Genomic DNA, 16,278 nt, shown 5'->3' with positions numbered 1-16,278 from the left:
TGATAAATGGATTGTGATTCTGTTCACCAAATTAAAGTGGCGTGCACTATACATTCAGGGGAAGTTCAATTGCCATAGACCTCTTGCAGTTGACATCACATCCGAGGGCAGGTCTTTGTTCCTCGGCGATACACATGAATAGACGCATTCTACTTTCATTTGTAGTGAATTGTAATGAAAATCGGTTGCGTACCGGTTGAGTATTCCGTGAGGCGATTTTAACCCTGCGACATTGTCAGTACGTTTTTAAATAATAGTTTAATTACTCCGTCATTTTTTTCGTCAGAAAAGTCATGCACCACAAGTTCCCTATTGAGACATAGCTAAAAAGCATTGCCAGTGGCCCTTTTACCCGGTTGGAACTTTTGACCCAGAACTCTGAGGAAAAGATCAGAACCAGGCCAACTTCAATATAGGATTTGTGTTGTCCAGGTCCAACCACAAGGCTGGTGAAGTGTATACTGCTGTTATCACAAGGCCATCAATCATCCTGTATTAGGCCCAGTTTTAAAGCCTGGAAACAGGTGGTCCTCGTCCATTTTAGCTATGTACAAGTTGCCTCATGCTGCTGTAGTGGTGGTGGGGGGGAGCAAGCAAAAAGGTGGATTTACGCTCCATATTTAGTTCTCATAGGATTTAGCTCCATATGATTTTCACAACAGTCACTTGAGAATTATAGATTTTGATAGAGTAGGCAGTATGTCCTGTCCCGAACGTAAGACGATTGGGAGATAACGTCAGAACATAGAGCTATATTAAATTACTAGAGCGCTAACTCGGTGTACAAAGTAATGCCTGATGGGCGCATCCATGTTTGTGCACAAACCTATGGAAAACTCGAAATTTTGTACGGCTTTTGTACGGCTATTTGCACATCTGCGTTATTCCATACCGGTGCGTCATCGAAGCCGACACGCCCAAAACCGAAACGCACGAGCAGCAACTGAGCGATTCATTTTGCTCTACGCAAACAGCGCAACGTGTGCGCGTCCCTCCGCTGCAGATGCTTTTCGCCTTGAAGTTTTTTGAACCGTCATGACGCGCTCTGTATCTTCTACTTGCGCGTTGCATTTAGAGTACACTTTTAAAATTCAATCCATCTATTTTGATTGTGTTCTACAAACACGCACATAAAGTCAAAATGTCTGCGCCCAGAGCGGCTTCAAAGCGTCTCTGCGCGCAAGAATGAGGAGTTAGCGCTCTAGTAATTTAATATAGCTCTATGCGTCAGAACCAGAATCGTTTATAGCAGTTGTACAATCAGTCAACACGTGGGCGAAAAAAAACTAGCAGTTTGGACCACGCTTGAATAATGTCTTTGTAAAGATTGAGCTCAGAAACGCTTGTGTGTTTAGTATACGTGTTGACAACAATATTTCGGGACTGGCGCGTGCTGGAGAATACGTTGACTTTAATTTTGATTTTCTTGTTAAGTGGACAAGAGAGAATATTATTGTGACATGTTGTTTTTGTAAAAGCCAAACGGCCTAATGTTGGAGCCGTGACTTTTGGGGTCTGGCGGAAACAGCGCGTGGTGTCTACGTTTTGAGTCTCAGAAGGGTTCATGTTGACGATCACGATTATGTTTGTGGATTAACTCATATTTTGTGGAATTGGCCAATGCCTGGCTGGAGGCCCATCGATCATTTTTTTGGAGACTTAGTGGAAACAAATTAATCGGAGGGTGCTATTTGCACTGTTATTTCGGTTGTGTACTATATGAACCTAGCAACCAGCTGTGTAAAAAAATTTAACAAGTTGTGTAATATTTTACACATGTTGTGTAATATTTTACACAAGTTGTGTAAACAACAGTTTACACAACGGGTTGCTAGGTTCATATAGTACACAACCGTCTGATTTTCACACAACCGAAATAACAGTGTGGATAGAGTTGTGTCCGCCATTACTCTATGGGCCTATGATGCTAATTATTATTTCAAATACACGGGGTCCAAAAACAATTTATACTTTTCCAGAGGCGGATTTCTCCAAATTTTAAGAGACATGTTAAACTTCTTTTACGATATTCCTTAATTACGAGATCTTGGTGGCATATGGTGAAAACGCCGTTGAAAATAAAGTTCAAAGTCAGCAATAGCGGTCATTTACAGAAGAATGGTCAAAAACTAGTTTTTCCTCGTCTACGGCAGTCATGTAGACCCTAATTACAATTGTTGCAGTTATTTGTGTGTGCAGTGCTATTGTGTTGACCATATCTCATAGACTTGCGTGTTGATAAACCGATTGTTTTTGACCTTGTTTGAAACAATTTTAACGTAATTCCCCAATTCCAAGAAATCTGCGTCTGAAAAGTGTAAGCCTTTTTTACCACCCTGTATATAAGTTGTGCAATTACATACTTAGACGGTATGACGACTTAAAATTCTGTTTACAAAGCAGTCCTTTCGCAGGTTACAATTCTGTGCTGTTCGGCAACACTTTTAGGGAAACAATTGAAGTGAGACTCAGTATTAATACGAGTAACGCGAATATTACTGTAATAAACGGACACTGTATTACGAGTTGCCGGAATCACAGATATTACACAACTTTGTATGGCTTGATGTTTATTTGAACGAAAAACTCTGTGACGTGCAAAACAGAAAAGAATAAACGTCAGTTTTTAGTAAGCACTCTATCCCAGTATTTGAACTCAATCTCTGAACACAGTATTTTGATTTATTTTGCATATAGTAATACAAACACTTTTGCTTTTTCTGTGTATAACTCATCATTCAATACCTATTTGATTTGTCTGATTGACCCTCTGGCTAAAAAGACGGTTTTTTCCCCTCAAATATTTGCCAAGATGATATCGGTTCAAACAGCCGCTGCTGGTTTGACAAACATATACTCGTGTTTACCCAAAGATAGCTGTTATCGTTCGAGTGCGTGTCGAATTACGATTTTAAATTACAAGACTTTAAACCCTCCAGATATAATGTGGACATTTCAACCACAAAGTTCATTGTATTGGCAAATCTCTCTCACCTATCGGGTATAGCTTACATATTAGTTCTGTAACATATTCCTTTTTTCTCTATAGTACATGGAGGCAGAAAATGAAGGCAAATACCTTTAAAGGTAGAGTACATCATATGTAATTTGGGCATTAGGCCAAAAAAAAAAAAATATTCGGTCTCTGGTCAGACCAAAGTTCCGGAATTGACGCGGCCACGCGGCTTTTTTTTTTTTTTTTCCTTGTTTTTTTTTCTTCAAGCTTGGATTGTACAGACAAGGTGGGTACTATTTTGCTTTTTTGGTGTCCTTATGTACATTGGTGTCCTCCACAATTTGCCTTGGTGCTTTCGATCATTTGCCTTGGTGCAATTTCCCATTCCTTGGTGCTCTTTGGTAAAACAAATTGAGGAGGTGCGGAAATAGAGGGCGCTGTTGGAAATACCGCGAAACATTTTGTAAAAAAAAAAGATCGACGCGCATGCTTAAAATCGACGCGCGCGCTGACCAGAGACCGACTTATTTTTTTTTTTGGCCTTATGTTCGTTTGAAGCAACAAAAATGCTGAAAATCCAAAGAAGGGTGCTGAACAACCAACCTGATGAAGTCTCGCTCAGTGAATGCTGTATATTCCGAGAAAAACAATATTTTTAGGATCTCGATTTCAAATCGAAAGTTGCCGAGTCATGTTTTGAATTGCGCCCGAATTCAGCGTCCGGGACACGTTCTCATTCAGTCCGTTGAAGCTACGCGATGTCGCGCACTAAACCGACGAATTATAGCAACTGCGCGCGCGTGGGCGTCGCGTCAATTAAAAACGAAGTATACTAACGGACATTTCCAAGAATGCGTCTTTAGACGCATCGTTGCAATTGGCCTTCTTTCATTGTTTTCTTCAAAACGACAGCTTGCCATAAAGAATAATTTCACAGGGAGTTTAGTCCCATTACTATCTTTAATCCAAGTATGCTTTTCAACAGTAATTCCGTCAGTTCACGTTGCTGTATCGAACTATCTTCTACCCGGCAACTGTATTTATCATGAAATAGCTAGATCACAAATTAACAAAAATAAAACACCCAGCAGCGGAGCCAGGGTCCTCATCCGAGGGGGTGATGGGGGGGGGGGGCTGGATGTTACAGTGGGGGCGCCCAATTTCATTCGTGCTGAAAGGTAGACAGGTTTTTTTTCACCGGACACCTGGCCTCCGTAAAGTCAAGGGGGGGGGGGGGGGCTGGACACCATTTTCCCATGGGGGTGCTGCTTAAAACCGACATCATGGTCAATGTCAGACAATAGGTGGTGCGATTTCCACGGAACGTTCAAATCAACAACCAATCGCGAAAATCAAGGTTTTCGGGAACAAAAAACAGAAAACGTGAAAAGGACAATTTATTTCAAACCAGCTAAGCATGGTAACTGATAAGACTGTGATTTTCTCCGGTTGGCAAAATTCCAGTTGAAGCGAATGGGGGGGGGCGAAGATTTTTTTATGGCGGCGTGCGCCCCCGCCCCCTCCCCACGCCCCCCCCCCCCCCCCGCCCCTAGCTACGCCGCTGAAAACTCCGCCAATTAAATCAGGCAGCAATTAAAGTTAAATCAGGCAGAATTAGCCCTTTTATGGGTAAGAATCTCTGGCAATATCTCGGGAAAACAAGACAACGCCGAAAAACTTGTCGACAAGCGCGCGCAATCCCATAGTGCACTGCGAGCGGCCTTAGGCCTTTAACGAGTTTGTCCGTAAAATGCAAGGCGTAGTTCATTTACGGTTACTCACATTCAACATTAACATACCTTTCACCGTAAAAAAAATACAGAAATAGTTTTTTACAGGGCACATTCTTGAAATTGGTAACAGACCTCAACAAAACAATTTTTTTGCCAGGCCTTTTACTGCAACACTACACACCATTTACGCTCTAAAAGCATTGATGGAGCAATTCATGTTTCACAACACCCTTTTAGCTTTTCCCCTTCAATCTTTTTTACCGATTCAATGAGAAAAAACTGAGTCATTTTCTGCCTGTCGGTGTTTACGATTGAAAAAAAAAAACCATTAGGCTTCCTTTAGATTGGCGATCATTCATAAAAGGAAAATTGGTAATTACCTGAAAAATACTTAGCAATTTCATGCAAAACTTTTCTGGAGTGCATGAAGAAGTGCGCCCGCAGGCACACTTTTTTTTTTACATGCGTTAGCAACGGGAAACCCCATACGAGACCCAAACAAATAATATCGGCGAGGACGATTTCTCTCTTGTTTTCAATATTTACCATAACCACTGAGTTAATCCAGAAAATGACAAAACCACGGTCATCTTTGTGGCTTCCAAGACTGCAACCTGTCTTTCCCAACAGCATATCAGCTGGCAAAACACAAGAAAACTGAAGGCCACCACTGCAAAAGAGGAAGACCGACAACTTCACGCCGTCACTGAACTAGACACACATGTACATATGTACATGCAAGTGCATGTACATGTAGGCTACAATACATGTTCAGTTTAGGGGTGGGTGGGTGGGTCAAAATAATTTGGAAAAAAAAATCGAAATTTTAAAACATTGAACATTCTGAATGGCCCCATACAACTCAGACAGGTCCGTTGTTATCCACCCTGCTTAATGTTATGGAGTACTTTTGTTGCCTCAACCTTAAACGAAAATCGTGCCATCAGGTTTACGTTCTCCCCAACATTATTTTCATTTCATTCCGTTTCGTCCAGCGGAAAATAATGATACCGCCAGGCTTTTCACACTCAAATGATTCCCCAGGGTCCAAACACTTCCAGGTACACTTCTCTCAAAACTTTTCCCGGAAAAAAAACCCCGAAGCTAACGCATGATGTTAAAAACATTTTGCACAATGAAAACCTTTGTGCTGGTTTGCGTTCTTTCACCCATTTATAATGAAAATTAACCCGGGAGGTGACGCGGCAGTTGTGATGCCCGTACGGTCTTTACGGCTGCAAATTGGCGATGAAATTATTTTACAATGCCAGATGTACCGTTGGCCTATTTCACAATCTATGTTACAGGAAACTATTCTTCTATACCCTCCTGCCTCAGCTGTCACAGTGTGATAAACAGAATGGAATTGGGTTAATATGAAGTAATCATGTTTCTCTCTGCAAAACACGAGAGGCAAAAGGAATCTGGAACATACCTGCCCGGAGAGCAAACGTCATCGTTCTTAAACCTGGCTTTTGTTGCTCGGTAATAAACGTCAAAATCAAAGCCCCTCGTACAAGGTGTTCGTTATTCTACAGTGCTTTGCGATTTTTGTTGCCTGTTTTTTTTTTCAATTGAAACTTTGCAATACTCTGTGACAAATGGCTTTCATGTTGCATTTCGTTGGCTTTAATCACAGCTCAGACATCCGTTGACGTACATGGCGGATGTGTCTAGCGAATAAAAAACCGAGGCGATCCTCAGCAGGTACTGCAATAGACGTGGGTAAAAAGTTGCAGGTGAAGAAAGATTGATTTGTCCCAACGGAGCTTGAAGGTTTTTTTTGTGCAGTTTTGGCGTTTGAAGTTAAAAAAAAAAATAGCTCACAATCTCTGGTAGGGTGCATTAAAACTTAGTATACAATATACATTTTGAGAAAAACAGGGGAAAAGTATCCACTAATTTCGTGTTTTTTTTGATCTTTTTTCTTGGTCTTGTAAAGTGAATTCCATTGCTAGCGCTTCTGAATTAAACAAAAACCCGCCGTTTTATAATTCTCGCAGTATGTAACGATTATCGTTTTCTTTTTTAATCTTGCCAGGCGCCACCGTTGTAGTTTAGTTGTAATCCACCACAGTACTGAACTTTTCAGTATGATAGTGCATAGGTGTAACGGTCTAACACACTCCCTTCAGCAGGCGTTTTGGTGTCTAAATAGATGGATAGAGGCCCTCTCTGGTCAAGAAAACATTTTTTTAAAGCAAACAAATTGTATGCAGGCCCTGATTACTCTTTTTTTTATTTTGGTCAGTACCACTGCGAACAAAATTCAAGTTTTATCTCCCTGGTGTTTGACTGGCCATACCCCTCAACACAATAGCCTGAGGCTACACGTATTGGCCTTTATAGCTAAAAAGGATGAGGAAAACCTGTTTCCAGGCTTAAGTCTGGGCCTAGTGACAGGATGATTACATGGGCTTGTGATGATAGCAGCAATAAACAATATAATTACAATACTATATACGTGAAAATACTAATCTATGGGAGTTGGCCTGGGTCTGATCTTTGCCTCAGAATTTCTTGGTCACAAAATCAACCAGGGTTAAAGGGGCACTCACATTGCTTTTTAGTAAAGAATTGAAAATTATCTAAAAATGTACTGACAATGTCAGTACTGTCGCACACCACAGAGTTATAGTATGCCCAGCGACCACACAGTTTACTAACCATCTATACAATTATTGTTTATTTTCGAAAGTTACCATTTCGGGCAGAATCATTTAGCTGTGCATTTGGTACTAGTCCTTTCTTCACTTGGAACGATGTTTTCTTCTAATTAAATCCGTTGGCTCTTTGCCGATTAATTACCACTGTTCCTATGTGCCTTCAATCGCCCATTTATCACACAACCCTGGCCAACTGTCTGTGCAATCAGCGTTACAAAAAAAATGAAATTCTCAACAGCTGGATTCACAGACTTACTATTTTTTTGTCTGAATATGTACTTCTTTTTACGGACATCGCCCGCCATAATACTTGATGTTGAAATATATGTAATGGCTTAATTGGAGATTTGACAAAACGTGTTTTTGAGATGATGTTACGTATAAGGGTCAGAGAAGAGGAAATCAATCTGTAACGTGTTTCAGTTATAAAATCAAGATTCCGCGAGTGCAATTAGGTCTGGAGTGCGAAGCAAAAGGTCAGAGCCTTTAGTTTCTGAGTCTTTATCTCGCTGTAGACAAATGAGGGCGCTCTTTTACCCTACTGTACTGAGAACGGGTGACTATAACGCCTGTAAACATACTGTTTATGCGTTTTTCGTTTTTTCCTTCTTGTATGTATTAGATACCACGGTATTTTCCGACCTCTGCGTCCACGCATGGAGAAGGGGAGACTGCTGCTGATAGTCCTGGCCATCTGGTGCGTGTCCTTCCTGGTTGCCTTACCCACCCCTCTCTTCCTGACAACGTCGCCCCCGACCACCGACTGCCGGGGCCGGACGGTCCGGCTGTGCTACGAGGGCTGGTCCAACCCCCGGGCCGCCAAGGGCTACATGATCTTTATCACGGTGGGCGAGTTCCTGTTCCCGATCTACAGCATGGGTTTCATCTACATCAGCATCGCGGTCAAGCTGTGGACGCACCGGACGCCGCCGGGGCAGGTCACGGCGCGCCACCGGGAGATCATGCTGGTCCGCAAGCAGAAGACCATCCCCATGCTCATCACCGTAGTGGTGGCCTTCTTCGTCTGCTACGCCCCGTACCACGGCTACAACCTGGCCATGAACTACTACCAGGAGGAGTGGCACCAGACCGTCCCCCATTTCTACACCATGTATTACGTCATCGAGAGCGTGGCCATGCTCAACGCCGTCATCAGCACGTTCATCTATTTCGTCATGAGCCCGATGTTCCGTAAGGAGACCCGCAACCTCGCTGGACGGATCCTGTGCCGGTGCCCGCCGGTTTTTTTAGGGATCCGGCGCGTGTCGTTCCACTCGGCGGCTAGTCACTCCTACAATACCACCCGGAACGGTTCCGCGCTCCGTAAACCTATTGGTCTGGTTGGACCGGATAACACACTTGAAACTAAGATTTGAAATCAGTGTATAGTAAGCAAATAAAAGGGGGGGAAAATTGTCAAAACACACCAGGGAGAGAAATTCGACTACAACAGCATCAGACAGAACCTTTATAATGGAGTGACTTCGAAACTCGGTTCACAAGAGGGCGCCACCCATCTGCTCGTCCTTAGGAAATTCGCCTGTGACGTCAGAGAAAAGCATTAAAGCTCAAATAGTGCCCCACACTGTACTCCTCCTTAAATGTTCAGAAATGAACATGGAGGACACACAACGTGATACAAAACTGGGTTGGTGCAGTTTAAAGGTTCTCCCTCAGGATAGGGAATTTAAGAAAGTTTCACCCAAGGATTTATGGATTTAAGAGAGTGTAGTCCTTACGCTGGATAATACATAATTTCGGGCGAGGACCATTAGTCGACTGGAGGTTGATTCTGGACGTAACTTACGCCTGCGCACTAATAGCAACGTGCGAACGTATCTCGTCAAAAGATTGTCAAAACGTCATAACAAAAGTGTTTAGTCCCAACCTCGTTCCCAGGGTGTCGAGCGGTACGCGTCCACCACTACCTGCTATCTCACCCTAGTATTGGATCAGTTGCATGTGCTACATTTTTGAACACGTATGCAAATGAGGAAGAGTCTGGTGCCTGCCTGTGCGTTACATTATGCGTTTGTTTTTGTATGGGATGTCCGGGGTAAAAGCAAAATGAATTCGCCGCGGCGTGAGTTACGAAAACACGATTGTTTTCGAAGTTAAAATGTTACAATCTTATCCCGCAATTTGCAGTATCACATTTCATATTAATATGAGCAAATTGGAAAAGATAGGATTATTTTTGAGAAGGCGTGGACGTATTAGAATGATCGTGAAAATACGTACTGCACGCGGGAAATAACAACACCAAGTACACGATATAAATTCATTACTAGCTAACTGCAGTATCGATCAGGATACAGGATGAAAGTTTCCTATCCAGGGCTTTCTATTGGAAACGAGGTTGGAAATAAAGTAAGCACTGGGGACGCGATTGGTTTAGTCCTGGCTCCCTGTTGTACATTATGATGTGCGCAGCTATTGGAAACCAGTGATGGAACTGTGCCCCTGGCTCCGGTTCCAAATAGTCGAGTAGAAGAGTCCAACTGCAACTATCCTGCGTTCGAGTGAAGTTATAGTAGAACAGCGATTCATTTATTATAGATCGCGCCCGAACTTGCCCATGGATACAGTTAAACAGTGTCAGTGCCTTCGGTGTTTATTGCGCCCTCATTCTGTGCAGACATTCTACCTGGTCGGATACCCTGACTACAAAACAGCCCAGGGATACGGACTTGCGTATTTTAATGCTAATCCCATTTCAGGGACCTGCCATCACCGGTGTAGAATCATATTGTACAGTATATCAAAGTTACCCATTTGATGATTTTGAATGTAATTGCATTTTATTAACTTTTCTTCTTCTTTTCATTACTGTACTTTATTTCAGTTGCCTGCTGTTAAAGTTTTAAGTATCATGTGATGACAGAGCTTGCCATTATTCCAGACTTTATGAAAAGTATAACCATTATTGTAGTTGCATATTATATTACCTCTTGTATTGCCTGGAGATACATTGGTTGTTTTAACCACGTAAAATCGCCTTTGTGTTCTTTCGTATGCTCTGGTTTTACATCGTTCATCGCTTCTAGTGGTCGATTTAATAAGTACGCTTACGGGATACGTATATCGGCTCGGAAAAGTTGCTTGTTAAATCACCATTTTTGCATGGTTATTGCATCTCGTACACTATGGTCAATGTGCATTTTACTCTTAAAAAATGATAAATAGTGCTCTAACCAGCTAGTTTTTCCTAGCCACATATTGTACGCGTAACATTTCTAATGGTTCCCTTTTATCTTTGACGGAGAAATTGGGGTGTGTGTGGACAGGGTGGTGAACATTTTGTGAGAACGTGATGAGATTGCATGCATTTGTTATGGTGCATGCGCTTGGAGTGCTAGAATGTATAACAGCAGTTTGCCACTTTACAATCTTTGCGAAAGCTCCGTTTGCATCTTAAGATTATGTGAAATAGATTAACACTATAAGTGCCCTTTTCGCGATGGGTATATGTTACGCTCCAACTCTAGCATCATCGCTATATTCGACTCTAGCTATATTCGAGATCGTCCCAACCAACAGCCCCTCCCTATAGTTAGGACTGATGTACCAACTATAGTTGGGGCCATTGCTATTGGGGCGTATCAGGCATTACTTCAACTCATAAATATTCGTGATCAAATTGGAGCAGGTAAAAATGATACGCGCCCAGGTGACGTACTACCGGTGAGTATCCAGCTCGCTGCCGTGCGTTATTTTTTTCTGGTAGCACCAAATATTCCCTCTGGAACCCGCCTCGTAGACATGTAGTCTGTGGCAATATAATCTTTACGGGACCTGTTTGTTGTCGTAGTCCTATAACCACTGCAGTAAAGACACACTTAAGTGTGTCGGCGCCAGACATTTCATTGACTGATGAAGAACTTGAATACCTTGTGCTTAAAAAAGATGCAAAATCAACGAAGGCCGTTATCGACAAGGCAGTGTGGCTACTAAAAATGCAGTGAGGCTACTAAAAATGTATGAGCCATACTAGTAAAACAAATACAGCATGGTTTATTTCTGGAAAATAGTTGGAATTACTGGTCCCTCGGTGAAGATCAGCTTGACTACCTCCCGACGCGAATCAAGTTGATCTACACCGAGTGACTTAATGGGACATGTCGAAAAACAGTTGAAGTCCAAACAATAGGAACAATAAGGGTCCTCACTATATAGTACAGTAAAACCAGACGGTGTGTGGGTGTGTAGTGTGGGTGTTGTTGAAGGCTGCTATATTGTGTGAAGACTGTTAAACACAGGAAAAAAACATTAATAATGAAATTATCAAGAGTTTGTCGAGAGAATGCGTTTTAGTACGATTAGCCTCGGGAGTGAAAAATTCATGAAATTACATCTGACCAGAGTGGTGGAGCAAAACCAAAACGATGCGTGTGTGTCTCAAAAGAGTGAAGTGTCAACATGTTCTTGTGGATGATATGATAGTGATGGGGCGGGGACTGTCCACTAAGCAAACTGGAAAGTTGTTTGTGAACATGATTCTTAATAAATCATCGAGAGAGTGATTACAGATAGAGGAAAGGGGGCGAGCGAGCGATGGCTTTTCTTCTCCAGACGATATAAATTGTAAATTTGGCGGGAGAGCAAATCTGACGAGGTTTTTTTTTACAGTCGAGTAATAAAAATAATCAAATCAACAAAAAAAATCAAAATCAAAGGAAAATCTAGCAGAGCTGGTCCTAGGGCGGTCAAATTCTATTCAAAGGGAGGCTTTTGAGACGTTGGTGGCAGCAAACACACCGCTCCTTTTTACATTGTTTGTGTCATATTGGGCAAGCGTGCTTTAGCTTAAACATGACGCACACAATTGAAAGGGCCGGTGTTTTTGCTGCCACCAACGTCTCAAAAATCGCCTAGTGATTCAGAATGGCCATTCACCAAAAGTCTTTTCCCGCATTTGGTCTACACATTGGGACGGTTTAACTAATTCATTTGGGTTACAGGATAATCCTATACAATAGCACTGCCCGGTTTTCTTCATCAGTCTACAGCCAGTATAATTAGTGACGGAGTGCGTTAGTCCGTGAGTCTGTCAGTGAGATTGGTACGCAGAAGACATGTGCACTTCGGTGTTTCTCTTGGATCAACAAAAGTAAGGCAATAACAAAGTGAACTAATATTCAGGTGCGATATCATCGTTGAATTAATAAAAATGCGAACAGGTTGTTTAAACTACATTCAAGACAAATCAAGCCGATCTCGGAGGGAAGAACCGTATGTAACTGGAGCGTATTCGGGATTTCTGTTTCAGTGTTTATGTTATAGTGGTAATAATAGTAGTTAATAATAATTACCGAATACGGTACATTAGGGAGACATTCCTGTTAATTTGTTAACAAACAAAAAAACATGAAAAACCTTCCAATGGCCCCATATGAAAATACTCCCCTCCCCAAACATTTTTAATCACAATATTCTCGAGCTAAGGAATCGTTTTAAACAACTTGCTACACTAAAATGCGTTCTAGAAATTGTAGTTAAAGCATTAGGAAGAGACTACAATGTCTCCCTAATGACCAGTGTCTCCTTTACCCCTTACGGAAAATAAGTTATTACAAAGTGTTCACCTGAGGTACCATTTAAGAGAATATACGTGTGCTTGGCCGGTTTAAACACTCTGTTTAAGACCGATTTGGAGTCTGGATGCTAATAATGAAAATACATTTCAGTCAAAAAATCATGTGCCGTTTCAGACCGGAATTGGTAAACTGTCTTAGGTATTTAGGAATGTAGTGTGTCAGTACTAATATAGCGCTATTCCAAACAAGTAATGATTGCGCCTATAATCGAAGAGAGAAAAAAAAGCTTAATGAAAATCAAAACATTTCAATATGAAAAGATAAGCATAAAGACAAAATCAAACACATGGGTTTCGAATAACGTTTTGATGCTTTTGGGTAAGTTGTAATTCTGATATTTCTTAAAATAAGAACCACAAACCGACCTCTGAATGACCAAATTTTCAGTCGAGAACGTACCTCTTTCATGTCATACACAACAATGAATGTACAGAGTTTTTTTGTGTGGATTGTGAGTATGAGTTATCGCGATGGGATATTGTTTATCTTTTATATAATAGGAGACGCTCGTTTTGCCTTTTTCTGAATTAATCTGACAGTTGTCTTTTAATTAGTTTGTACAAAATATACATTCAGGAATCGAATAATGTACATTGTATTCTTGTAATTAATATTCGTATATTAATGCTTTCATAACTCGTTCCTTTCACGAGTGCGATTATTGTACATCAATATTCTAAAATATTTATTGGATATTTTTATGTTCCACATTGGAACAACACCATGCATCAGTTGGTTATTATAACTAAGCTATAAACAAGGTTAAATTATTATCTTTGGATTTGAGAGGCGCAAGCGCAGTGAGAGCAGATATGAGCGTGATAAACCTGTATCATAGAAATAGTATAGACCAATCCGGGCACGCTAACAATTCTATCACGCAGGCCCCCTTCAATGGCGAAAGCACTGTGTGCTAGCTATTGTTCAGATAATTCGTCACGGGCAGTTCTTGTACTTGGTACTTGGTACTTGGTAGAACTTCCCCCTTAAGTCTCCGCAAGGAGAAGGAGGCCCTCAAGAGAGTGGAAACTAATTTGATTTTGAGTGGTCATCACATTGTAGTTGCCATTAACTGTTGCTAAAAACTGCTGGTGAGGACGAGTCATTAACAGTCTGATGAAGATCATTCCATATACATTGATTGTTCTCGGAAAGAACGAGTGTTCAAGTGTTGATGTTCAGATGTGGATTCTCTCAAATTGTTTTTTGTTGCCTTTTCTTGACCCCTTATAGGTTTTTGGCTTCAGGGTGTGACTAGAATCTATATGAATGATGTAAACACAGGTGATTTTGAATAGGGTTGTAATCTGGCGATTATCACGCCTTATGTTGAGCCGGTGCCCCAATTTAAGGCTGTCAGCATGATAGTCACCCTACTGTTTCTTGAGTAGTAGCCGCAAACAAATCTTGCAGCCCTTCTGCAGGTCCTTAATACAAACAGTTACCTCCTTGATTTGGTTCAAGAGAAACACGTTTTGTTACACAATCAAACTTACATGGTTTTTAATATGTGTCGCGCAACATCGTTGCCCTTTATCAAAAACTGTTACAGTGTGGCCGTTAGGTGGCGCGAGCCAGACACCGGTGCCCACGTGACTCAGCATGTAGCCTCACTCATGAACATGAAGAATCACATGTGGGACCAGTGTCTGGCTCACGTCACCTAGCAACGCCATCTAAACGTTTGATACAGACGAATTTGTACAGTAGATGTCCATAAATTTGCCAGTTTATTTTCAGTTAATCAGAATAAATGTAAATAAAACAATCAGATATCCAAAAAGTCACCCAGTCCGTTTTGTCCGTTCATTATTTTGCCTGTTGGTGTGTTGGGCTTCATGTCCATTCATATAAGATAACTGATATCAAACGTGTTGGTGAAAGTGGTGGATTCAGGGGGCAACGGGGGCCGTCCCCCTCTCCCTAAACACAATAAGAATGAACACGAAGTGTCGATAACAAAGGGAAAAGAGCGCCCTTTGTCGTCTAATGACCCCCTCCCCCCATTTCCGAATCCGCAAAGACCCGCCCACCGGTTGGTCAGCCCCTTTAACAACAAACCCCCAAAAAAATCTGGTGATGTTTGTCGTTTTCTTGAATTGAACTGGGTTTTTTTTTAACGATTAATTATTCAGACAACAGCTCGTCCGGCTGAAGTTTGTAAAGTTTAAATTGGGATTATTTTTACTTTACTGTTTATTTTTCTATTGTTAAGCGCTTGGAGTAATCTTTGATTCATATTGCGCTATAAATGCTGTTTTATTATTATTATTATTTCTCCTTTGTGGCTGGGAAAAGGGCAAAATGGCAAAACGGGGACAAAATGGCTTAAAAATAATTGAAGCCGCAGCTGGATTGATTGCCTTTGTGATCTGCATCTATGTCATCACATTACGAAATCTACGAAACCAGGTCAAGATTTACAATATACATACTTTTACTCGGTACATCAGATTTACTCGAGTTTACTAGCACTTATGGTTTAATCTCAGACGCAAACGCTCAACGACATTAAAAACCCAACACACCCTAACTGTAAATAGCGCCCTCATCTGAGATTGGCGAGAGGCATCTTTTTATACAGTGGTGTCGCGTTTACAGAGGGCGTTCTCATCAGTGGCGTATCCAGAGGGGATCACCGGTTCGCTCGTACCCCCGCCCAGCAAACAGGACGCTGGGATAGTCTGATGAATTCACGCTCTGATTGGTTGGATTTTGCGTGACCAGTGACCTGCGCGTCATCATGGTCATGACTCTGCAAGGTTTGAAACGGCCGTTAAGACTGATTCATTAGGCTACTCTTTTATTCCAGTTTAGAGATGTTTTTTCTCATTGAAAAGCGTAATAATGTAGGAAATTCTGTAAAACTTATCTGTGTTGTAAATTTACAATTCCCGTAACTCGCTCAGGCTCCGTTTCGAATCACGAACGGTCGGATAGCATTATGCGGCGCTCCAAATTTTGTCCACATGGTCCGCAATGAAACAGAAATCACATCCGGTATGTAATGTGCACAATTCTATGGGAAGTTTTCGGATAGCATTTGCGCACGTTGTCTAACTGCGGTCTTGAAGAGCTGCAGCCAGATGCTTTATACATACTCATAGGCCACTTCTTTCACAAGCTTCTGTGAAGCTCATCAGAGTATCCCAGCGTCTTGTTTGCAGGAGCAGAGCGAAGAGCAGCGGGGGCACCTTGCCCCCCCCCCCCCCCCCCACCGGATTTTTTTGACAGATATTTTTTCAGTTACTTTTTCCATAAATGGTTAGCGAGTTGTGACATAAAAAAGGAGAAAACAAGCTAAAAACCCTTACAATGTTCCGTAA

At 41.7% G+C, this 16,278-nt stretch overlaps 1 protein-coding gene across 1 annotated transcript in view; it reads left to right on the top strand.

Moving 5' to 3' along the window:
• LOC119733923 (prokineticin receptor 2-like) overlaps nt 1-9,501 on the top strand; it is a 51,245-nt gene extending 41,744 nt beyond the window's left edge. The window contains exon 2 of the mRNA XM_038207286.1: nt 7,978-9,501. Coding sequence (XP_038063214.1) covers nt 7,978-8,731 — 754 coding nt within the window. The 3' untranslated portion in view covers nt 8,732-9,501. The remainder of the gene's footprint in view (nt 1-7,977) is intronic.
• The last annotated feature ends 6,777 nt before the right edge of the window (nt 9,502-16,278 follow it).

The sequence above is a fragment of the Patiria miniata genome, unplaced genomic scaffold (genome assembly GCF_015706575.1).
Source record: "Patiria miniata isolate m_02_andy unplaced genomic scaffold, ASM1570657v1 HiC_scaffold_26, whole genome shotgun sequence".
NCBI lineage: Eukaryota > Metazoa > Echinodermata > Asteroidea > Valvatida > Asterinidae > Patiria > Patiria miniata.
This window is presented reverse-complemented; position numbering and strand designations above follow the sequence as displayed.